This window comes from Aphelocoma coerulescens, chromosome 2 (genome assembly GCF_041296385.1).
Source record: "Aphelocoma coerulescens isolate FSJ_1873_10779 chromosome 2, UR_Acoe_1.0, whole genome shotgun sequence".
NCBI lineage: Eukaryota > Metazoa > Chordata > Aves > Passeriformes > Corvidae > Aphelocoma > Aphelocoma coerulescens.
Window position 1 is genome coordinate 59,677,920 of NC_091015.1, and position 24,963 is coordinate 59,702,882.

The following is a 24,963-nucleotide window of genomic DNA, read 5'->3' on the forward strand; positions in this document are numbered from 1 at the left end:
TGTATTTCATGAGGCATGTTAGACTATGGAGACAACCTATTTTTGCTGTTAGGCACCAGCTAAAAAATGTGGTAACCTTCCTAACAAGGAATAGAAAAGCCTACCATTGACAAAGGCCTTAAAATGAGAAAGCTTCTCTTTTCAGGGAACAGAAGATGGAGAGAAAAGGGAATAGCTCTTTTCAGGTGACTAGAAATGATATGGCTTAATGATTCTGATAACACCCAATGCTCTTGGCAAACCAAAGCCTTATTTTATGTAGTTTTCTGATCTCTGCTAACTTAGGAATTTGTTTGTACTTTTTAGTTCATAATCCCAACTCTTATTTTTCAATAAACTCTGGACTTGTGCCAATAGGTTAAATCAATTTATTTCGAGGTCTCTCCTGTCTTTTTTCTTATTTGCTATCAACTTCCCCTGTTCTTTTAAAGTTCCTTGCCTTTGTAGATGAGTCTGAGAGGCTGAAAGTGTTGCAATCATCCATAAAATTGGATAAGGCTGTAGATTTCCCAGCAAACCCTGTCATTGTGACTCCAGCCTCATGGAGGGACTAGCTGTAAAGGAACAAGATAAGAGCACAGGAATTGTCATATCACACCTAGTGAGCTGGTAAACTAGCAGCTCTTTCTCAAAGGGTGCCCATTACCACCTATCTAAAAGCAAGGTGATCCAGCCTCTGCTTCAACTGCAGGAAAAATATTCCCCTTGAATGGCTCAATACAGTTCCTTAATTAAAGTCTAGTGGAAACTTGAGAACCGAAATGTTTAAAAATACTTTTTGCCAACTGCTACCCAGTTTCTGGTGTCTCTGCTGTCTCTGCTTTGATCCCCAGCTATAAGACTCCTTTCCACGTGACTTTGGACATGGCTTACCGAACAGCCATTGCTGGTCAGTATCTTGGTTGCTGCCTTAGCTGAATTCCACATTATTTGCTGTTTCAAGAGAAGGAAAAAGCTAAAGCATCATCACCACTGTGCTTAACATCATATATTCAGTGCATAATATGCAGAATTTGGTTTTGCCTAGAAACTAGAAGTTTATTAAAGCAACTTTTGGAGGTTGCTCACAATAATTAGGCTTGTAGTAAATAGCTCCTCTGGTTTCTCAAAACCTGTTATTTTTTAAACTTAGCATTCAACTTTTTCTTCTTGATAGCTGAGAACCATTTTAGCCTAATTTAGATACTAGTCAATCACAATTATAAAAGAAAGAACATACCCCCTGTTACGATCCAGTTTAAACCCAGAAAAGCAAAGCAAGCTAAGTCTCTGCATAAACTGGAAAGAACTTAGAAGGTTCAAAATATTCCCAGAAACGAGAGTAAAACCAAATGAAGTTAGATGTTGATGTCAAAAAATGGATGTATTTTATTTAATAGTAAAAGAGGGAAAGAGAAGGGAAGCGAAAAGAAAAAGAGAAAGAAATGGAAAAAAGTGTATATGGGGGGTGGGGGAACAGGGGCAGTGACAGGGGTTAGGTGGAAGCGTATCACCCATCCGAGGGTTCCAACAATGTCTCGTTGCTCCCCTCCATCTGCTCTGCTGGTGGTGAGGGTCTCCTGTCGCCACCGTGGCCACGCTGCCACACGCCACCACACCACACGCCAGAGAGTGCAGAATCCCGTGGATTAATGTACGCTGTGGGCCAGGTGGGAACGCCCACGTGCCTCCTCTTGCAGGGGCTAACTTGACACACTGTCCCTTGCAACACTGAGGGTCTGTTGCCTCATCTCTGGTGCAGGGTCTGGGGACCCCTTTGGGGGGCCCCTGTGATGGGCCATGTCACCCCTTCTGCTGTGGATAAGCTTCTCCCCCTGGGTGAGGGCCCCTCAGCTGGGCTCCTCTGCACAGTGGAGGATGGGCGGTCACTGCGCCTCTCACCAGAGGCGTTTCCAACACGCACCCAAAGCCTCTCCTCCCTCCACCCTTTGGTGCAGGGGGTCTGTTCGAGCCTGGCAGCTGATAGCCCTGGGGCTGTGGTCTCCACCTTGGAGGCACTAAGCCTGTGCTCTGTGAATGTCCCCAGCTCTGAGTTGATGCTTTATCTTATCTTCATCATCGAGCGGTGTAAGGCCTCAGTCAGGGCCCCATTCAGGGTTCGGTAGTCTTCTCTGCAGCTTTTGTAATACAGTTTTAAAAGTCCTTCAAGAAAATGTTTAAGTCATACAGTATAATATTTCAGTCTCTGACACCCTCCCCCTCTCTCGCCCCCCCCCCCCCCCAAAAAATCCCACCTGGAAACTGGCATGTACAAGAAACAATCACCTCTATGTATTCACAATGTGTTTTGGGGCATGTTGCTGACCAGTTGCTAAAGTCAGCAAATCAAAAAGTCAGCACTGGCTTTTGTTTAAGATTTTATTCTCCACCATAGAAAAGAGACAACTTCTTGATACTGAAGAAAGCAAAGCAGTTCAAGTACCATCTCCCGCTGTACATATTAAATATTTTGGCTTATTAAAAGAAACATCTAGTTTCTATATGTGTTCTACATTTGGCAGAATGTCAGCTAAAGTCATCTCAGTACAGCACTATGCAATACTCAAGATTTCCATCTCAGCAAAAGCACACTGCCCTGTTTCACTAAGCACTAATCCTGTTTATTTACCTTTTACAACATTACTCAGTGTCACCTGACTATTCCCTCAAAAGTGAGTAATCTTCATATCACCCAGTCTGTACTAGCAAAAACAAGGAAGACGGATACCTATAAGATAACTTATTCTTGATCTATAAATATTATGTAATTATAGACATGATCAAGTGCCTATTTTTAAATACCAGAGGACCCTTTGATCCTTACAAAAATCAAATAATTTCTGACAACTTTCTTAACCAAAGCAAAATTAGCTCACTGGGATTTGAGTTTCTAAAAGCCCAGCAGGAATGCTAAATTCGATGGTAGTCAATACTGAAAAGCAAAGACATCTAAAACACAACTTTTCAAAAAGCAGATTTCAAGCAAGCTAGCTTTTAATTCTTTTTTCCCATTGCTTATCACATTATACAGCCTCATGATTCACAGTAGAGACTATTTATCTAACATTGAGTGACTTGGAAAATTGGCCATTCAAACAAATTTTGTCATAAAGAATACAAGTCTGTCCTAAAAGAAATAAAAATCTGTCCTAGAAGCAGTCAGAAAAGTTTAGGGTTCTGAAAAAAATTTGGTCATTGTTGATATTCATTTGTTTCTTAGCTGGCTGACAAACTCCCAAAGATGTTCAATATAGAACAATATTTTTCCTACGTGAACTATATATCAGAGCCAAAAATATGGATCATTTCAGAAGACCAAAACCAATGCAGATAGGAGGAGGAAAGGGATAAATCGCTATTAACATTTTTTCTGAACATTGTTTAGTCCTTTGCTGAACTCCAGCACAACAAATCTTCATGCAGAGAACAACACAGAAAGTATAACTTCTTTATTTTATCTGTATCTATCTATATCTATATCATCTATCTGTGTCAGCATAAATGAACTGTTGCTTCTTAATTACATCAACAGTTTATCACCCTGCAGTGTTATAGTCACCTTTTAATCACAAAATCAGCTAGGCTGGAAAAGATCTTTGAGACCATCAAGTCCAACCTGTGACCTAACACCACCTTGTCAACTAGATCGTGGCACTGAGTGCCACATCCAGTCTTAAACACCACTGGGGCAGTGACTCCAGCACCTCCTTGGGAAGCCCATCCCAATGTCCAATTATCCTTTTTGTGAACAAGTACTTCCTAACGTCCAGCCTAAAATTGTGCCCTGTTATCCTCTCGCTGGTTTCCTGGGAGAAGAGACTGATCTCCACCTGGCTACAACCTCCTTTCAGATAGTTGTAGAGAGTGATAAGGTTTCCCCTGAGCCTCCTCTTCTCCAGGCTCAGGCCATTTGCCCTGAGGACAATGTCTCTTATTGTTGAAAACTGAGGCAAAGAAGGTATTATGTACCTCAGCCTTTTCTTTATCCCTTTAAATATTTCCCCCATGTCCAATAAAGAATTGAGGTTTTCCTTGCCTCTACTTTTACTATCAACGTATTTATAAAAACATTTTTTATTTTCCTTTATAGAAGTGGTCAAGTTCTAATTGAGCTTTCATTCCTCTAATTTTCTTTCTGCATGACTTAACAACATCCTTAAACATTTCCTGAGTTGCCTGCCCCTTTTCCCAAAGGGGAAAGGCCCTCTTTTTTTCCCTGAGTTTCTGCAAAACTCACTGCCCATCCAGGCCAGTCATCTTCCCCGTTGGCTCATCTTCTGGCACATAGAGACAGTCTGCTCCTGTACCATCAAGATTTCTTTCTTGAAGTATGTCCATCCTTCCTGGACCCCTTTGTTTTCAAGGGCTGTTTCCCAAGGTACTCTCCAAATCAGTCTCTTGAATAAGCCAAAATCTGCCCTTTGGAAGTCCAGTGTAGAAGTTTTGTTGATGCCCCTTCTTGTTTCGCCAAATATTGAAAACTCTATTGTATCACGGTCACTGTACCCCAGATGGCCTCTGACCACCACCTCTCCCACCATCCCTTCTTTGTTTGTAAACAGGAGGTCTAGTGGAGCTGTCTCAAATCTCAGCTACAGTCATAACCTAATAAAGAAAAATTATTCTCTCTCACTCAAAGCAAATATTTTCTCCTGCTTAAAAAGCTCTGAGGGAGATCTATACAACACTTCTGAACTGCCATTCATCCCTTCCCTTTCCACCTTTACTTCACTGTGCAAGGCCTCTGTAAAGCTGAAGCTTTCTAAAGAAAATGATCTTTCTCAGTACAAGTTGACATACTTATTTTCTTCAAATGAAGGTCATTTTTATCAATGTTAAAGTGAGTCCTACACACAAAAAGAGTTAAAAATTAGTTTCATCTAAGTGAGAGGAAACAAAGAGAAACCAACAGCACATCTATGACATGAGACTGGATGCTAAGTCAGACTCTTCCAGATCCAGAGATATTTTTTGTGACTTATGTAGTAACTTACATACAGAAAAATAAGTATTAATGTTCTGTCTCTTACTGTGTAGCTCAGATTTTCTTGTGAATAATCTCATTGTGAAAGCTGAAACATGAATAATAGCTGCACTCTCCCATCTGCAACGAATAGCTTCATTTTATCACATTATTTCTCTTCTCTCTTTCAGCATATAACTGTAGTGGGAGGTTTTAATGGTAGCCAAATAGCTCCCATTTCTACCAGCATTTATGCTTGTTTATGACTTATTTGGGAAAGGCAATGCTTTGGCTCAAATGCTCAAAGCAACAATCTATCAGTTGCACTACACCCATCTGTGTAAGGAAAACCTGTGCTTTGTGTGCAGGAGAGGGTGAAACACTCATAGCATCTGGCAAGAGGCACTGACCTTGGGAAAAGCTGACAGTGCATCTTCTGTGCACTCACTACACATCTCTGCCTTAATTCCAGAGCTCTGTACTTACACAGCCCTGTATATAAGTCTGAAGTGTCTGTAGATAAAACCAAGTCTAGGATATCTAAACTCTCAGTCTCTGCTGCTCCTAAGTATACCAGACCTGTCAAAAGAGGTTGGCCAAGTTTTCCTGTATTGAGTTTTTGGATTTTTTTTAATCCTGCATGTTCCCACTGTTCCATGCAAACAAAGTAGCCCCAGTGTCTGAGGAATATGAAGTTTTCCAACATGCTTGTTCAGTGTGTCTACTCTGGTGCAGACAAGTTGCTTTAGAGGCATTGATTTCAAGAGGCACCTAGCTGAACTCTAACTTGTATTACCGTGCATTTTTCAGACAAATCTCGCCATTTTTATCAAGTCTACAATTTAATTATAGTGTCCCAGTTTTTTAAATAGAATCATAGAATAGTTTGGGTTGGAAGGGTTTAAAGATCATAGAGTTCCCTAGCTTCCTGTCATGTGCAGGGCCACCTTTCACTGCTCAGTGCTCCGTCCAGCCTGGCCTTACATACTTCCAGGGAGGGAGCATTTTCTACTTCTCTGGGCAACTGGTTCCACTTCCTCACCACCTTCACTGTGAAGAATTTTTCCTTAATATGCAATATAAACATACTTTCAGTTTAGAGACATTTCCCATTTGTTCTGTCATTACATGCTCTTGTAAAAATGCCTTTCTTGTAGGCTCCCTTCATGTACTGGAAGGTTGCTATAAGGTCTCCCGAAAACCTTTTTTCCAGGTTTAATTTCCAGCTAGGCTTAAACCATGGCAGTATTCTGAGCAGAGCCAGTGAGCTAATCAGGTCTGCATTTTCAAGATGAAGCCAGTAAGAACACCGAAAGAGATTTCTTAACTATTTACAAGTTAATGTCCCAAAGCTGTTTGAGAAACTGTCAAATCAAACTCTGGTGTCTCAAAGTAGTTGAAAGCACAGAATTTGGCTACTCTGGGGATAAACAGCCAGAGCTGCACTGGTACCCTAAGGATATGGGAAAAGTATATCTGTGTTATACGGATCCAGTGTGGCTCTCTGTGAGGCTGCCTCCTCTCTGCCACCAGCACAACCACCTTCCTGCCAAGCCCAGCTGCCTGTAATCAGGAACAATTAATGAACTAAGCTGAGTTTTGTCTGAAAAAAGCCAGCTGCTCGGTAAAGCCTGGGTGATCTGCTGTGCCTGTCCCTGTTGCCCGAGAAAGCTGCCTCTTTGCCTTATGTCCCTGGCTGGGCTTGGAACTGCTGCCTCTGCAAATGATTGTAAGAAAAAAATTACTAAGTTTTTTTTTTTTTCCTCCTCTCCATCTCCATGTACAAAATAGGCCAATTAGGTATTCTGAACACTTTAATTAACAAATTAGTTATGAACTGGAAAAAATGGTCATGCTTTCTGTATTCATCAGGCTATGGTAAATTAACATAAGCTAATGATGCTTTTTTTAATGCAATTACTCGAGCTTCACTCTCTACAGACTTTATTTCTTGGATTGTGTTTTGAATGAAAAGGGTAATGTCTTTCCTTTCTAAAGTTACTTTTTCAATGCATGAGTCTGTCTTGGCACTTTTCTTTCATTTTTTTGATGCTTCTTTTTCCCACACCTCCACAAAATTCACTATCCTCTTGTAATGAATGTTTGAATGTTTTTTCAGAGGAATGAACTAGTGCAAACATTTTCATCTGTCTTTTTAAGAACTCCGTCTATAAATAATAAATATTTATGAAAAAATATTTCATTAGGGCCAGATCATTAAAGCACAGAAAACAACTTCTAAGGTCAACCAACTGAGATTCACAGTTGCCTTCTAAAGGGAGATACAAATGTTTATGGAGCTGAAGTGGGTTGTGGGTTACATTACAAATCAAAGTAGGGTGCGTAACTACTTATTTTGAAGGTGAAGAATAAGAAAACTTGATTATATGGTAGGATGTGAGGCAGATAAAGACAGAGAAAACTCTTTGATGCAAACAAAGAGCTGAACCCAAATTCTTTATGGATTTTAAAAGAAAAACAAAAACAAGAAACAAAACCAAAACAAACCCAGAGATTGAAGTTAGCATGAAACAAAAATTTTATTATGAGTAATACCACAAGGACACGTTATTAATAAAATGAAAGTGTTTTCATTTACTATCACAGGTAAAGGACCTCCTAAAGAGCCATTTCTTCATATTATTAAAAAATTTTTAAAACCCAAACAAAAACAAACCCAAAAAATCCTCAAACAACACAGAGAACTCCCCTAAACAAAACATCAGTTGCTTGTACTCTCTCTAAAGCATTCCAGCAGTACTGTTTACACTGTGTGCAACACGAATAATACTATGTCACACACAAACACATTTCTGGGGTACATAAATAAATGAACCAGTAGAGGCCATTTCTTTTTCAACCATAAGTAATTTCTTATATTTTCAAATGGATAAGTAATTATTTAATAAATAAGGACTCTAAATTTGTCCTGACTTCTGACAACCTAGTTTGATCTACACTGTTCATGAGATGGTTTTAGCAAACCTACTGTAGTGGGCTGTAGGACGTGTAGTTATCTAAAGCACATATTTACAGAAAGAGAACTGCTGTTTATTTACTTTTTATAACGCAACCATGTTTTAGTGATTTAGCTCAGCAAGAGCTCTCTTATAGACATACAAAAGCTAAGTGGATGGTACCACTCACCCAGGATTTTAACTCTTTTATGCTACTCCATCCATTACTTTCAGGATCCTTCCTACTTATTAAAGACAACATACCATAACCTGGATAGTGAGCTTTGAAACCACTGGCAACTCCATAACTTTTTTCCTAAGAGGGTTTTAATCAAAATGTAATGATTATGTTGTGTACAGGTATTCTTAGTGAGCTCAAAGGTGTCCTTGTTAACCCAAGGAGACGGTAGTATTTAAGGTGCTGATCTACAGTGTGCAAACTACTGCATGCTAGCTCCATACTGTCCATTTGGACAAATGTTAGTTCAGAGGGAGCACCTCCTTACTTGAGGTTCATACCCAAACTAAATTCCTGGCAAGCCCTGTGAAGATACAAGCCCAGACTGCTCACACAATCCAGGCTGATTCTACTGCCCCTTCCACATTCACTTTGCCAGAAGGAAAACGACATAAAATCCTTCTCATAGTAATAAACAATTGGAGATGTAGTGACATTCATTGTGGTATTGGAGATGTTAAAAGTGAAGGTAAAAAGAGCCTAAGCTAATTGTCCTTAGGATTCTTCAAAGGCAAGGATCTAGCAAGCATTTTTATATTTTCTTTTAGTAGAACCGTTGCCATAGATCTGATTGACTAACTGGAAATGATCTGGGGAATAAAAGAATCATATCCCATTATAGATAAATTTTTGCATCTTCCGCACAGAAGGCAGAATTTAAAACTCCACTGAGAAAAAAAAAAGGTCACAATTACACCTATGCCAACACTTAAAATTTCTGATGCTTGTTTTATAGTCACATTAATAATTATGATAACAGGCCAAGGTCAGCACACTGATTAAAAGGTAACCTGAAAGCCTGGATACGAGTTACACAGTGGTGCTAGAAGGACTGTTTTTTGAACATCAACTGCTCTACAGAAACTTCCTTTCATATTACATTATCAATTTCATTGGTAGCATCAGATTCCCTGCTAATACTGGACTTAAAACAGAACCCCTGGATACCAAATTTCCTTTTTTTTTATTCCACTGTGGAAAAGATAATTTCCACATATCCAAAAATTCATTATGACCTTCATACTTTCACTGTCTGCTGGGATTACTTCTGAAGTTCTGAGACTACTCAGTTTCAAGCAGCTTCCAATTATATTATATAACATTACATTATGTTGAAATAATGTAGAATTTTTTCCCTAAATTAAAATGGTATGAGGTGCATGATGGGCAGCATTAATTCTTGTACTAGTGAGAAGTGTAAGGTCCAATAGCTTGGGAACCATTAAAAGGAAGATTGATAATGCATTATATCAAAAGTGTGCTAAGAATCCTTCTCAGGGTGTGATGCAGTCCATTGATCCCACTGATGGCAGGTCATAAGATGTTAGACCTTATCACCTTGACATCACATATGAAAAAGCTACTGAGGATAGATTTTAAAAAGCTGTAGAATGAATTTATTTAAAGCTCTCCTTTTCTCTGATGCCGCTTGTAAGCAGTGGCAGCAATACAGACTTTTGCAGAATAGGTATGACAAAAATGGAAGGAACTAATCTTTTTAGCTAATCTACTAACTAGATTCCAGTTAAAATTTGATCTATCATGGCATATATATGCTTAATATATATGGCATATATATACTTAATGGCATATATTTATGTGCCAATGGGGTTGACTTCAGTATCAGTCATTTTGGAAAACAAAATTAATTTTTTTCAAAGATAACACATTCCCATATCCTCCAAATACTACATTAAATCATTTCATATACTTGGAAATGTTTGGTTTACACAGGAGGAGAATCTGACCTGATAATTGGCAGAAAACTCAAAATTACTTTTCTTAAGTAGTTCATCCAAAGCAAAAAATTTTAGGATTTTATAGCATTGAAAGATTTCACCATGTTTGCATAAACATAGATAAAAATGGTAGTAACAGACACAAAGAAAAAAAGCCATGAGCGTTTCTCCTCTTCTCTGGTGCTTTTTCCCCTCATACAAGTTACAGAGATTTAAAAAAGAATCTGCACCTTTGTAATACTAGCACAAAACATCACAAAAATAAATTTAAAATGAAAAAAATGCTAAACACTACAATACAGTAGAGCACAAAGACTCCATTGTTTAAAATGAAATATTATCTTACTACCAAAAGGATCATTTATAGAAATTGGCTACATACAGCTTTGTCTGAACACTTGCTAATTCAGTACTGTTTAAATTTTTAAGTCCAAGTCTTAGTTTATGAGCCTTTAACATAATTCAGGAGCCACCACACTACTTTTGCCAAACCTACATTCACTATGAAATTCATTGCATCCTTCTGTCTCTATAGAAGTTTTATCACAGCTGAATTTCAAAGTATCTTCATGCCTTTTCTTTGCAGGCCTGATGGGGATAGCAGCACTTGCTTTGTCCAGCATTAACTCTAGTTATATCTGTTGATAAGTAGTAGTATATCTAGTAGTAATATAGTTGCTTGCAAAGCAAAGCAGAAAATTTGTCTACATTTTCTGGGGCCTTCTTGTTCCCTACTTCTTTCCATGATAATAAAATGAAAGTATTTATGTTGCTTTTCCCAGCTACTATGACTGAAAGTGCCCAGGAAGGCAGAAGAAGGAGGGGACCCCATGAGACAGTCTTTGGGGATCCATGAATGAGAGAGCTGGTATAAAATGCAGATTTGCATTGTCCTCCCAAGGCTTTTGGCTCTCTGTGATAATGGAAACACAGATTTGCAGTTGTAATGATTACATAAATCAGAGACTCTTACTCACTGACATGGAAATTGTGGTTTCAAATTTTATATGTATTGGTATGAATTTGCAAGGCACAGAGAGACCTGTAGGTAACAATGAATATTTGTTTCTACAATCAGCAATTTTTCCTACAATGAAAAATAAACTTTTCCACCCCTCGCCCCCCCCCCAAAAAAAAAAAAAAAAAAACACTGTATACTAATCTTTGCTTACCCTAACAAGAAATAAGGTTCAGAACAGGAACAAGGGGAAATGCAGAAGAACCACCAAGTAAATTGATTTGGAGTGGTTAACATTTCTAATCAAATTTCTGTCCATCAAATCTGCATTTCTTTTGAAATAAGTATACATACTAACCCATAAGTTGTTGAAGGCTTACAGGGGTCTGAATAGACAGATGTGGAAAATGCAAAAAATTTTCACAAACTGACACAGAAACTCACCCATGTATACACCCTGGAGGTTTCCAAATCAATATAATTCCACAAAGTTTTAATTCTATTTGCCTAAATCACTAGTTATAGGATTTGTAAATGAAATGTTATCAAATATTAGAAGTAAATTCATGGATGTTTCTGCTTTTGAAGTCTCCTAAAAACTGATGAAAATATTAGATTTTTTTTGTGTGCCTCCTTCCAGTTGCAACATTTATTGCAGGAAAGTGAACCAGAGGAACTATAGTGAAGACTCCAACCTTCTTAATAACGTGATGTGGCTGTTCAGTGAATCAGTGTCTTAATCAATGGAATAAAGTATACTATCTATTCAGATAAAGTGTTTTGCCAGTCTACAGTGAAGTGCCATGAAAACAGGAAAGAAAAATAATTGGGTTGGAGAGTAGAACTTTCAAATGTGTACTTCTTTAATTTAAAGGGTCTGGGGCTAGAGGAGGGGGAGTTCTTTCCATTTAATGACTTGAGCACAGTGTGGTTTAAATAGCACATTTGATTTGAGAATCTATTAGCTGATAATGACTCCTTGGAGAGAAAAAAATTGGATTCACTTATTACTGGTTTGATTAGCAATATCTGTAATTCCATGAAGTTGTAAAATAGCTCAGCATTAAAACTGAGCTATTTTCCATCACTTGCAGAAGCAGGAGCATAAACACAGACAGACAAGTTCCTGTGTTAAACACACTCCTGAATTCTGCAGTGCTTTTACTGCCACTAGGATTAGGGAAATGATATTTGTTCATGTACATAGAGATGCTTCAGTTTTGAAAAGTATTTCTGCTGTGCTTCATAGGTATTAAGAGATGGTGGCAACAACCTAACAAAGTTGGTATTTAAACAAAGAGATGAAACTAAATTTCAAATGAGGGAATAAAGCCAGTGTTTGATTAATGACAACACTGATCCATAATGGTAAAGAAACGTCATTAAAAGAAACTGCATTGTAGTGATTATAAGGGCAAGAAAGGGAAGGGTAAATCTAATTAACAGAAAAAATTAAATTCCAACTGTCAATCTGCCTTTCACTTAGAACAGAATAAGTAGTCTAGTAAACTAAAAGGAGAAATACTCATCTAAAACAAAGGAAGATCCTCTCAGACAAGCTGATGCTAAGTTGTATTTTATTAAAGTGGTTCTAGCGACTTTTTTTTAAACTTAGAACATGGAATAGAATGGAAACGGACATAACTATAGTCATACAACAGAATTTAACCTAAATGATGAGCCTTGTTTTAGAATTGAAGCAACACTCCTTTCATCTGGACAATGAACATTTAAAGACACAACTGAAGTGACCTGACAGCCTATCAAAACACTTGTTCAAACACACTGCAACAGAAAGTATGAGAAGTGCAAAAGGCATGTAACAAAATACACGGAGCAAAGAAATAAAAGCCTGCAACCAGCATAAAACAGCATCTATACTCATTCAGAAGCACCAAACCATATTATCTACTAGACTGCAGGCCTAAACCCAAAGAAATTGCCAATGTTCCTGTCTGGCCACAGGCTCTGCATCAGATCTGCAGGCCAGTAGCACTAGAGCTCACCAGTGATATTTTCTCTAAGCTAGTCTTTGGCTTCTGTTCAGCTTGCATAGTTGCAACAGCAATTCTTTAACAACCAGTAACATAACCTAATTTGTTTTACATTTAACTTAGCTGTGTGATTGCATGAGCTACTGACTACCAGTGTAAAAAATCTGATATATTTCAGTACCTATCCTAGCTATTCTGCAGGGAATAAACTGTTACTGTATAAAATTGTAGGGTAGAGGACTTCAATCATGGGATGATAGCAGAGGTATTGAAAGTACCAGCACAGGTTGGCATCAGAGGAAGCAGGGCAATAAGTAACTCGCTAGGGCAATTACTAGTCATTAAAAGAAAGTAACTCTGGGGCCTGGCTAAAGTTGATTTTAGAGAACAAAGGAAAAAAAAAAAGAAGAAAATAAAGAGATCAAAGAACAAGAATTCTACACCTGTAAACCACAAATATATAGAAAAGTGGCAGAACAATAAACCAAGATCCATGTCAGGGCTCTGAGAGAGAGAATACCAACAGGCCATAATTGCGTTACCCAGTGGAGAACCCACTCACCCTCTCCAGGAGTCTGGGGGTCCCATTTCAGCTTCCAGATACTACCTGAGCCACATCATAGGAGTATCCATGCCTGGACCCACCCCATACTCTTCCCCACTTACAGATTATGTTTCCTGGTTTGACATCAGACCCAGCTCATCCCTTCCTGTGTGATGATCTCCAGACAACTGGCAGAGCTGGCAGTGCTACCAGCACTAGTCGCCCTGTTTGTGGACAGGGGACGGTGCCTCAATATCATTATACCAAGTAGGCCATCAAAGTTATGCACCTGTTCTTCCAACCACTAAGTCTGAGGCAGCTTTGTTACTTCTGAACAAAGAAGTATTACAGATACTCATTGTATTACAGATATATATGCAAAAGCCAAAGTCCCTGTGGTGATAGAAAAAAACCCTGAATGACAGCAGTCATTGCTGAGGTGGGAACAAGTTACATCAAAAAAACACATCAAAGCTGTTTAGTTTTGCTCCAACTATGACCTTGCAAATGCTCATTTACCCAACGAAGACAGGTATGCCCTTTTATGTGAAGCAAATTATGCAGCTGTACTGTATGACTCCATCGACATCAGGCATGTGGCCCTCACTGCTACATGCTAGAGGTTACATGTAGTGCCCTTCTCCCTGCAGTGCAATTACTGTCCCATACAATGAAAGAGAAATTCACTCAGTTAATAAAAACTGTCTGTTCAAACAAGCATAAGCAATAGTATTCCACATAAAACACATTTTCACATTAAAAATACCATCCATCATTTTTTGAAATATCTGAATGCTAAGGTTGAGAATGTCCCTTACCTCCTCGCTTGTTTAACTTGGCATACCCTGGCACGTAGCTGCTTGTCATGAATGATGAACTGCTGAAGGAGGAATGGGGTAACGCTGAGACCAGAGGTTCATCACACTTTTCTGAAACACAAGAAAACAGATTCACTTTATGCTCTTAATTATTTATATGTATTAAGTGACAGTGTGCATTTTATTTTCCCTCTGGGTGATAACACATCCTTGTTACTTTTGTACATGTGGAATTCATGTAGCTACATCAGCTCTTCAACAAAAAAAGCCTACAAACACAAACCAACAAAACAAACAAAAAAATCACCTCAAAAAACACAAGAAAACCCACAAAAAAACATAGATACACACACTGACATGAGAAAATAAAGACTCAACCATTGACAAAATAAGGTAATGGTAATATCTAATCATGAACTGTCACCTTTCTTAGGGATACAGTGGTTGAACAAAAAACCTGCCCTGATATATTTGGAATGTTTCTGGTGACATGAAAATCTGGTGCTAAAGAAAAGTATTATCATGAAAGCTTTCTAAGAAGCAGATAAGATACAAATTTTCCGTTCTGTAATAGAAGTGCTGATAAATCCGATATTAAAAAAAAAAAGAAAATAAATTAGGGAACATTAATGAATGCCTATGAATTATCAGATACAACAGATTCACTGAAAAATCTATACTAACTAATCTCTATAAATCATCTGAGTACTCCACTTCCATTTTACCCAGTTATAAAGAAGATTAACTTGGTATTAGCATCTAAAATGGAAAAAACCCCAAATCAGTATCTTAGCCTTCCTAATGAAGAAAAAACCGTACAAATCTCCTTCTTTTGTATGATATAAATCAGAATTAACAGAAATGGCTTAGGATTTTTCAAATACTTAATTAATGTACTGCCTTTTGTTGAGTATTGTAGGTATTTCAACAGATGGGAGAAATATGTAGCTTAAATTACTCATTTACATCACAGGTGAAACTAAAAAAAGCCTTAGCCTACACCAGTAAGCCTAACTAATCTTTTTAAACACATGCACTGCAGCACAGTCTCTGCTGTAAGTGGAAACACCCTCAATTTATGTATTTAGAAAGCATTAGGTCGCCATAGGTGGTCCTCAATAGGTCTAAATACGCATAAGCAGCATATTCAATGCTCGGTGACAACACCTAGTTCTGGTACAATTAAAAACCAGTAATTTGGTCACACTGGATCACACATGGAGACCAAATTAATCCTACCTTCTAAAGAAGAACTTTAAGGGGGGAAAAAAAGGATTGTGAGTGAATCAAGTGTTATATCACGCAATTCTCCTAAACTGTGCAGTCTCATGTAATGAAAAATAAAGTTACTTTCACAGAAACAGAAACTGAAACACAGAAATACAGAAGAACATTCATTCCGGAATCAATATTTTGACATTTAACAAAGAAAATAAGTGTCCTTTACAAATCTCTGAGTTAACAAACATTAAGGGAAAAACAAAATCCACAAAAGCACAAGCAAGAGTAAAGGGCAGCTGCTTTGGACTGAATTAAGGGACAATTCCAATAACTTTTAAATTCGCTACCACAGTATTTAATGATGGAATTTTGACAAGGGAAGATAAACGGTTTGAAACATTGTTTATACCACAAACCAGAAAGATCGATTTCCTCCTCCCTCTGCTTTGGCTGCAGCGTGTTTGGTCAGAAGCCCACAGTCGGGTACGCCTCCCATCACACCTCTCCAGCAGCACACCAGGGCTGCACACACCTCTGCCTGGGAGCAGGGATGTGGCACAGAGGAAAGGTCTGTGGCTGCAGATCCTGGGTGCCAGATTGCTTTTATTTCAGCCAAAGTTGTACAAGGTTAAAGCTAACAATAGAAGGTAGCAGCAGACTGCCACAATTGCCAATTTTTGTCCTAAGTGCCACAAGCATATAAACACAGAACGACTTGACAAAGCTTTTCTCAACTATTTTTTTATCTATCAGTATATTTTCTATAGATCATAATAACTTTGCAACTTGGAAACTGCTTGTGCTGCCGCTTCTTTATTAGTGTTGCCTAGCTATAGAGACTTGAAGGCATTTGTCATTAATCCTGTTGTCTAGGTAATAAATGGAATGAAACATTTAAAAGCAGAACAACAGATAATCAGAAGTTTTTGAAAATACAAACCAAAATCTCTTTATAGTATTTTTCTATGCTTATATTACATAATATTTAGTGTTAAGGAAAAACATATATTCTCATCAGTAATGAAAGCTAAGATTGAACATGTGCCTTTGTTCTGTTTTCTGAGGGTTTTTTAATATATTTTGTAAAGTAAATTGTTAGGTTTATACAATTTTCTGCCACTCATAGCTTCAAACTGGGGTGGGAGGAAAAACCTGCATCTTCCTGGAAAAATATTAGCAATATAAAAACTTAGTTACAAAAAATGTGTTCTATTTATGCAATTTGATTTATTTCTAAATATAATGGGAGGCTACTGCTTACTATAGTCTAGAAAAACCTGTTAAATAAAAGATCTTAAAACATAAATAAAATTTTAAAAAATTATTTTAAAAATGTGAGAAACTCTTCATTTCTGCAATAGAAATAAATGTAGAATTTTGATATTGAGCTTAGAAACATGACAGATGAAAAAAACCTCTCCCAGCAATAGAAATAAATGTAGAATTTTGATATTGAGCTTAGAAACATGACAGATGAAAAAAACCTCTCCCAGCAATAGAAGTTCATCAGAACTTCTGTTGTTTTACTGCTTCCAGTAGCTATTGAGAAATCTCCTTTTAATTTGACAGCTGTTATATTTGTGCTACTATTGAAGATGCACAGAAGGAAATATGGAAAATTAATTTGGAATGAATACTAGTTTCTAAACCATTAATGGTCTGCCTTAGCTCTGTTTCACTAACCCATACTCTTGGATTCAAAAAAACAAGACAGAGAAGCTTCACTTAGTTAAAAAAAAAAAAATCCCACAGGAAGCATCCCTCTATTTACCATTGTGGTCACAATTTTTACGGATAGTCATGAATATGCTTCATTTACTGTACATGTGCTTCTGAAGTACTTAATTCTTAATTTGGTTGGAATCACCAATACGGTGGTGGGGGCTAAGAAAAAACCCAGAGCTGATACAATTTGCCTTCATTTTTGTTTAGAACTGTAATCCTGTCCTATGTCTGATGTACCAACTAACAGGAAAGGAAGAAACCTCACTTTCTCATTGTTTTAAAAAAAACAAACTTCCCAATCTGCCTGCTCATTTAGGCTTCAAAATATAGGAAACTCACCATAAATGTGTATGAATTATAGGGAAGGACTATATTTCAGATTAATAGACTTAAAAAAGATATTACATCTCATCAATAACTCATGACTTTAGGTCCAACAGAACAAAAGTTAAAAGACTGCTTACATAAGCTAATATTTCTAGCCCTATATGAAAGTTCCACTAAATATATTGCACTATTTAAACTTCCATCAGAATATGAAATACTCTTATACCACAGATTTAAGAGGAAAAAAAAAAAAATCCTTGGGAACCTTTTGTTCTTCCAGCAGTTTTAGTTATTTCCTGCAGAATCCAATTTTTTACTTACTGTAACCAGAATCATATATACCTTCCTGTTACTGAGATATAATAGCCTTCCCCATATAAGTCAATGCACTGTGCCCTGTTAATCAATTACAGAGCACACTCTCCTGCCAGCATCGCAGCAGCAAAGGAATAAACTCTCCTCCATACCATTTATCTCAGTGATACATTAACATCCAAGGCAGCTTAGGTCCATTTAAATGTTAACTTTTTGAAGCAAAAAGACACTTCCAGTCCACTCTATTCTGTTTAGATCAAGAGAATTTATAACTTTGTCATAGGTATGATGACATTTGCTGCTCTGGCTTCCTTATTCAGAGGGAAATAACAGTATATGACCATCAAAAACAAGTCTCCTTAAGATTCAAATAACTAAATCAATGGAAGGAAGGTCTCATAATGTCATTAAATACAAATGCAAAACATATGCAATCCCCAGTCTTCAAATTCCTCAAGACCTAAAGATCATTGAAACAGAAGTGTGCTGTGTTCTTGCTCTGTTCTTACATGTTTTCTCAGGCACCTGGCTATTGGAAACCAAAGAGCAGACGAGATGGATCTCTTGTCCTGTCAACAGCAACCTCTCATATTCCTGCTGTTCACACGCAACAAAACCAAGAAAGAATATCTACCCTTTTTTTCCTGTTTTACAGTCTATTTATAGTTTATTTTTATATCCTACCCATCACACTGGATAAACCAAAAAAGCCTGTCTCCTATTTCGCCTCCAATTGCTTTAATTCCCACTTAGTAGTCTATGAACTATTTGGGGAATAAGGACTATAGTATTTGAAGGAACAGCTGTTGATTGTAACACAAAACAGACCATATACACACAAACTCTCTTATCAACCCCATAGGTTATTAAAGCTTATCCTCAGTATACCAGTGACTTCAGTGATTTTTGATGGGCAAAGCAGAATAAAATACCTTGATGCTTCACTTCACAGAAGTCTGTTCAAATGCTTCCTGATCGATAAACAGGTCACCTGTAAAGTTGCTGACATATCTTATCAAAGTAGTCTCAGTAGATGAAAAAAACAATCTGCAGTTCATCTGTGTCTTCTTGACATTTGTATCTAGCAGTAGGTTAGAATGCATACAAACTATCTAAAAATGTTAAGAAATGGGAACAGTATACATTTATAGTCACAGGTAGTTTTTATTAATAATTTGGAGCTGCATCAAAAGATCTCCCAGCAGCTCTTGCAAAGATTTTGTCAGCAAAGCAAAAAGAGAGCTATGATGTGTACAGTGGTTCTTAAAATGAAAAATATTTGGATACTGATAACTGGAACTCATCAGAAATAAGTGATGGTGACTTGCTAAGTATGCTTTTGAGTAAGAAAAGCTTTTACATCATATAGTCCAGTGTGCACTGAGGAACATACTTTTAAATAAATACCAAACCCCAAATCCACAAATTCACCTCTCCTGCTTTAAAAATTTCAATCAAGATTTCCTATCAAATTATAATCTAGAATAACAGTTTTGCTGAAGGATAGATCTAAGACACAAACATGTCACCAATAAAAACTTTACTAAAAAAGGCTCCATATGTTATTTCAGAAGTGAAGAACTCAAAAGTTGGACAACTTATATTGAAAAAGGCAAATGACTGCAATGTCAATATTGTATTCTGAATTCATCATTATAAATTGCTAGCAGAATATGAAAAATATGACTCAGTTTGTAGCAGCATTGAAAAAATATGGATATTTATCCAAAGCCCTGACTCTCTAACTAAAAGTCCTAATCAGTTCTCTTTTACACTAGACAAACAGAACATTTACAATACAAACCACAAAATCTGAACTATTAACAGTATCTCCTACTCATTAATTATACAAGAATGCCTGTCAAGTCTAGGAGAAAAAAAGTTATACGCAATTTCAATCTTTACTTGTAACGCAAAAGGCTCCTGCTTTAAATATGAATTCCAATATAAATGTTAGGGAGCAAGGGAGAGAATCATATCATCTGGGTTTAATTTGTACTGTGTGCAAAATGCAAGTTTATCCTAAACACATTTTTCTCCTCCAATTTGAATACGTAATTTCACTGTAGTGTGCTGAGGAGGAAGAATAAGCCACCAGGCACTTCTGAAAAGCAGTCATGAGGTTGCAAGGGCACTCTGAAACGTGGGTAAGTACATATGGGAACTGGCATCTCTCCAATGACAACCAATAGGAATATTAATGGGGCTGGTTTGGATTGCAGTGTATTATTATGCTGAGACGGCCACACTTTCTATATAGCACAGGCAGGTTTTGTAATCCAAAATGAATGCTAGAATATACCAAGCTTAATTCACAAGCCTGTGTCTCCCCAAAGAGCAGGAACAAATAAGCACAAGCTGCTAGAATATTTTATGCACTGTTTCAAATGAACTTTCAAAGTGATGCAAGCCAAAAATCAGGAGATACTTCAAAGCAGATTGTCATCAATGGCAACCCCTTTAAAAATCAAACTTAGAAGCAGGTGTTATTGAAAACAGGCTGTCACAAGCTTAATTTCAACCTTGGCCCTGTGTCACAACCCTGCTGTCCAGTATGATATACCTCCATACAAACTTCAGATCGTGTGGGACAGAAACACAGGTAATGGCTGAAAAAAGCCAGGTAGGGTATACCTCATGCTCCCAAGTACTTAAGTCAGTAAGAAATCAGTGAAGATTTTATCAAAGACCACCTTCTCTTATGGGGAAAGAAAATACTTGCCTGTTAGGTGTATTTGCCAAATGTACCAGCCTTTGATACATTTGGAGTGGTTCAAACAAACCCAAAAGCCTTTTGCATGTTTTACTGCGCTTTTCTTGACTTGGAGGACAGTTTAAAGAAAACCCACTATAGACTGCTACTTTCTTTTTCTCTTTCTTAGGATAACAAGCTAACTTTACTCCTCCCCAAGTATCTTGGACCTCTTTATCTAGATACTAAACAGGAATGATGACTGGTAGAGTAGAAGCTTAATTTTTCACCCTCTTCTGTCCCACCTATTTTCCATATTGCAGAAGTTGGCAGTTTCTCCACATGACTGGCATTTCACAGAACACTCTTGATGGACTGTTAGAGAGCCAAATTCACATTCAGCTTCATGAGCAAATGAGTCTAAGTGTCACTGAAGCTTTTCTGTAAGCACTGCTAGAGCTCAGCTGTAATCTAAAAGATTAGAGCAGCTCATATTGATCGCCTGGGATGTTTCATATTGCACTTCAAGTTGCATGCCACCAATAGAGATAATACATTGTTGCTCAAAAAGGTTAACTGCTGCTGGAAAGGAAGAAAATGTAGCAGCTATTTTTCCCCCTACAAGGTGAAGCCATAAATTACATTAATTCGGTGGTCTTCACACAACCCTTAAGTATCAAGGTTACTTGCTTTGAAGTTTATATCAAGCTTTTCTTTAGAGCGTTTTAAGAAAAGGATCAAGTCCCAGGTAATGTTTTTTTTTATGGCAGTTACTCTGAGCAGAGCAGTGGACAGGCAGTGAGATCTGTTTCTTTGTTCTGGTTCTGAATCAGGAGTTCATCTTTGGGCAATACTGGGTGCATCACCAGGGCCATTTCTAAAAGCACATTTGGATGCCCAAAACCAGACTGTACTTTACAAGAATTTACAAATTATCTTTTTACCTGAAACTTCATTTCTTTTACCTCTTGACCAGTTTTTAGAGTAACCAATGACTTATTAATCTGAAAGTCATGACAACCTTATTATTACTACATGACTACACATTTTGATTCCTACAAATTAGTGTTCTATTCCATCACAAGGCCCAGGCTATTAATAAGTAAGAAAACTTTCTTGATTTTAACAAACTTTTTTAGACATCCCTGAGAAACATTGGAAATGAAAATAACATAAGAATTGTATCAATGTGCAATGTACTATATGACTACTATGAGACATTTCTGGATTCATTGCTTTAATCAAGGGGCACACAACATAATCCACGGTACTCTTCACACTTCTGTCTTTAACCACTGAAAATGAGAAAAGGGTTAAAGCTAACATCATTAATTACTGTGATCTAAAATTTACCCAGAGAGATTAGGTTTTATTTCTTAATTAAATTATTCAGTTTGGAATAGTTTTAAGTATAAATGTATACAAAGCAGCCTCCTGAAATTCAAGTTTATCAAAATTTCAATGTTTCATAAAGGAAAAATAGAAAACGGTATCAAGAATTTGCCTAATTCCATTTTTCAAAAAAGTGTCATCAATTTAAATTCTGCATACATCAAAATGCATATTCAATTTAGTATTTTATATTTGGAAAGAACAAGGGACATAAAAATTAAATATATATCTAATTGTTTAGTAGAATTCAATTTCAAATTATTTAAAAGGTTCTTTTTATAGTATCTACGCTATACGGACGGTAAGACTACTTAGGCAGCTGTTGTTGGCTGAAGGTTGTGGTTGGATTTTGGGTTTTTTTTTGTTGGAAGAGAATGGGCAGCAGACGTTTTTACATCACTCTAAAACAACAGCACATCTGGATTGCATTTGGTCTACTTTACAGTCTACAGTCCATTGAGAATTCATCAGATATTCCCACCCTTGCTACTGTGTCTTTTATGAACACATTTGTAAACTGTTTCGCACCCTGTAAAACTTAGAGCTGTATGAGAAACCTGTCATGTTTTTTGCTCATTTAAAAAAGTCTCAACTACTCAGGTCAATGGCACCTGGAATAATTGAAAGTCAGTCAGTCTGCCTGTATGCTTGGGCTTTCATTAAACTGTCCTTAGTGCATAAGCAGTAGTAGACTATCAACTCTGTGCAAAGTAAAACTCATCAATATTTCCATATTTTTGCATATCCAATCCGCAGATGCCTCTTCAGTTATTAACCTTCTGACATGCAAATATACTTCTTCACCTCTTCATTACTGAAAATACCTGAGCATTTTGAAGGATTTTACAGCAAACGAAACTCCAGCTGACGTATCTTTACAGGTACATGTGATTTTTCACATACTGATGCCTATCTGAGTTAAGTATGAAGAAACCTGCAGTCAGGACATGTGAAGTTTTAGAGCAGCAGGCAGAAGGACTCACAATGATGAAAGAAAAGAATACTGAAAATCTTCAGAATTTATTCTTCAGTCTAATTTAAATTAAAATAATTTCATGAATTATCTAGCCTATGTTCCGCCTCTGTCAGCTTTATACCAACTAGTTCCTTTTGTTTATTTGGGGGGGGGGTGGGGGGGGTTTGTTTGTTTTGTGGTTTTTTTGGGGATTGTTTGCTTTTCTGGGTGTTTGTTATTGGTTTGATATTGTTTGTTTTTCAGGACCTAGAGATAAGACACTAATAGATTTTTCTAAATATTTTTCTCAAACAGGTTTTTCCTTCATCATTGCTTTAGCAGGTTTCCATCTCTAAAATTAAGACTAGCAAAAACAAAACATGGGGTTTTTTTTCCCTCACGGTCCAACTTACTATAACAGTCCCTTTACTTTTAGCAGTTCTTTATCAACATAATTTTTCAGAATTTAGAGATGTTACTCTAAGCTTTGCTAATTTAATCAAGATCAAAGCAACCAGGGAGTGACTTTAAAATTGCTTCACAATTCACTTCAACATTGACACTTCAACAATAAAAGCACTCCCATAGAAAGCCAAATGTTAATTCTCAAAACAGTATATCATAGGTACAGAAAACAAAAGATGTTTTAGTGTACAGAATGAATATCAAAGAATTTCACAAAATTATATTCAAAATATTGTATTATCTCTAATGAGGCTATCTACCTACCTATGCATTGGTTAAGATGTTTACAAAAAGTCTTGTAAAAAAGTCAACTCAGAGCAAATGCTGCAGATTCCTGTCTGAAGGCCCAACCAGAAAACTACACTTTCCCTATAGCGATTAGGAAGGAAACTCTGTTCCTAGCAGGCAGATACAATATTTAATACCATTAAGCATGCAAAGCACATTCCACCTTTGGTTAGATGAGGAACAAAATATAAAGTAGCAGGTTATGGAAAACTCAGCAGAGAATTGTCTCTCAATTTGCACAGCTGAAAGCCAATATCACTTAAGCCTAAAATCAGGGTTTTATTCAAAAACATTATTAATTCCATGCTTGTGCATGGTTGTTTACCTTCATATCCCCTTTAGAGAAAACAGGTATGTCATATTTATTGCAGAAGCTATTATCAGAGAAGTTTATCAGTTGTCTACAGTTAGAAGTGATGATAGAAGCAAAAGCCAAAAGGTGTGTGATCTACAAATTTAACAATATTTTACTGACAGATTATTCTTTCTCTCTGTGCAAATGACAAATAAGGTCTAAGTTTTGTTTCCTATGTCTTCTTTAAAGATTGTCACCTCCAACTAAATAAAATATGTGCTTTCTCAATTCCTGTCACTGATGCTTGGGAGGATTAACTCTGATTGCATTTTGCAAACTCTTTTGTTAAAAAGCACACTTTCCCACATTTCTGAAGAAGTATCAAGTGACCACAGAATTGTCATAATACATCAATTTCACCAAAGCATCAACAAAGTATGCTGAAAAGGTATTTTTGCAGGTGAAAGAAGAAATACTTTTGATCTTTTTCCTTACTCTTGGATTAATGTAGGGCTTCCAAACCATGCTAATTTATTTTTTGGGTCCTTTTAGGCCCAAAATCCTGGCTAGAATGGTGGCTAGGAAAGTAAGAACAACAACGAAATAAATTGAGGACCATTTGATAAGAGAAGAATGTGAACATAGTTTAGATTTCTGAACTTCGTTCTATCCTGTAGGCTGATGAGCGCAAGCTGCGTTACAGCCGGCCTGTGAGACGCAGTATTCTCTGAGGCTTGTTGTACATACTGGGAACTTAAACCAATTATACACCATGGCTGTGAATTTTGACACTGGAGGCCTAAATTTCTTACACTAACACCTTGAAGAAAAAAAGATATTTAAATCAGAGAAAGCTAACAGATGTTTTCATATGCTGGGAAAAAAAAAAAAAAATCCGCAAGCGGATTCCAATGTGTTCAGCATCCTTAAGCACACAAGCAACAGCATGTGGTACAAGTCAGTTTGGGAGAGTACCTTCATAGGACACATTTTTTTGATGTGTTTTACCATATTCCCCAAGGTTTGAAAGCACCTAGCATTTAATAATTAAAGGTAGAATGTTTCTTTATTTCCCTAGAGAATAAAGAAAATATCCCA

At 37.0% G+C, this 24,963-nt stretch overlaps 1 protein-coding gene across 1 annotated transcript in view; it reads right to left on the reverse strand.

Moving 5' to 3' along the window:
• The window catches only part of CNTNAP2 (contactin associated protein 2), a 1,047,354-nt gene that overhangs the window by 707,794 nt on the left and 314,597 nt on the right, over window positions 1-24,963 (reverse strand). The window contains exon 2 of the mRNA XM_069007741.1: window positions 14,191-14,301. Coding sequence (XP_068863842.1) covers window positions 14,191-14,301 — 111 coding nt within the window. The remainder of the gene's footprint in view (window positions 1-14,190; window positions 14,302-24,963) is intronic.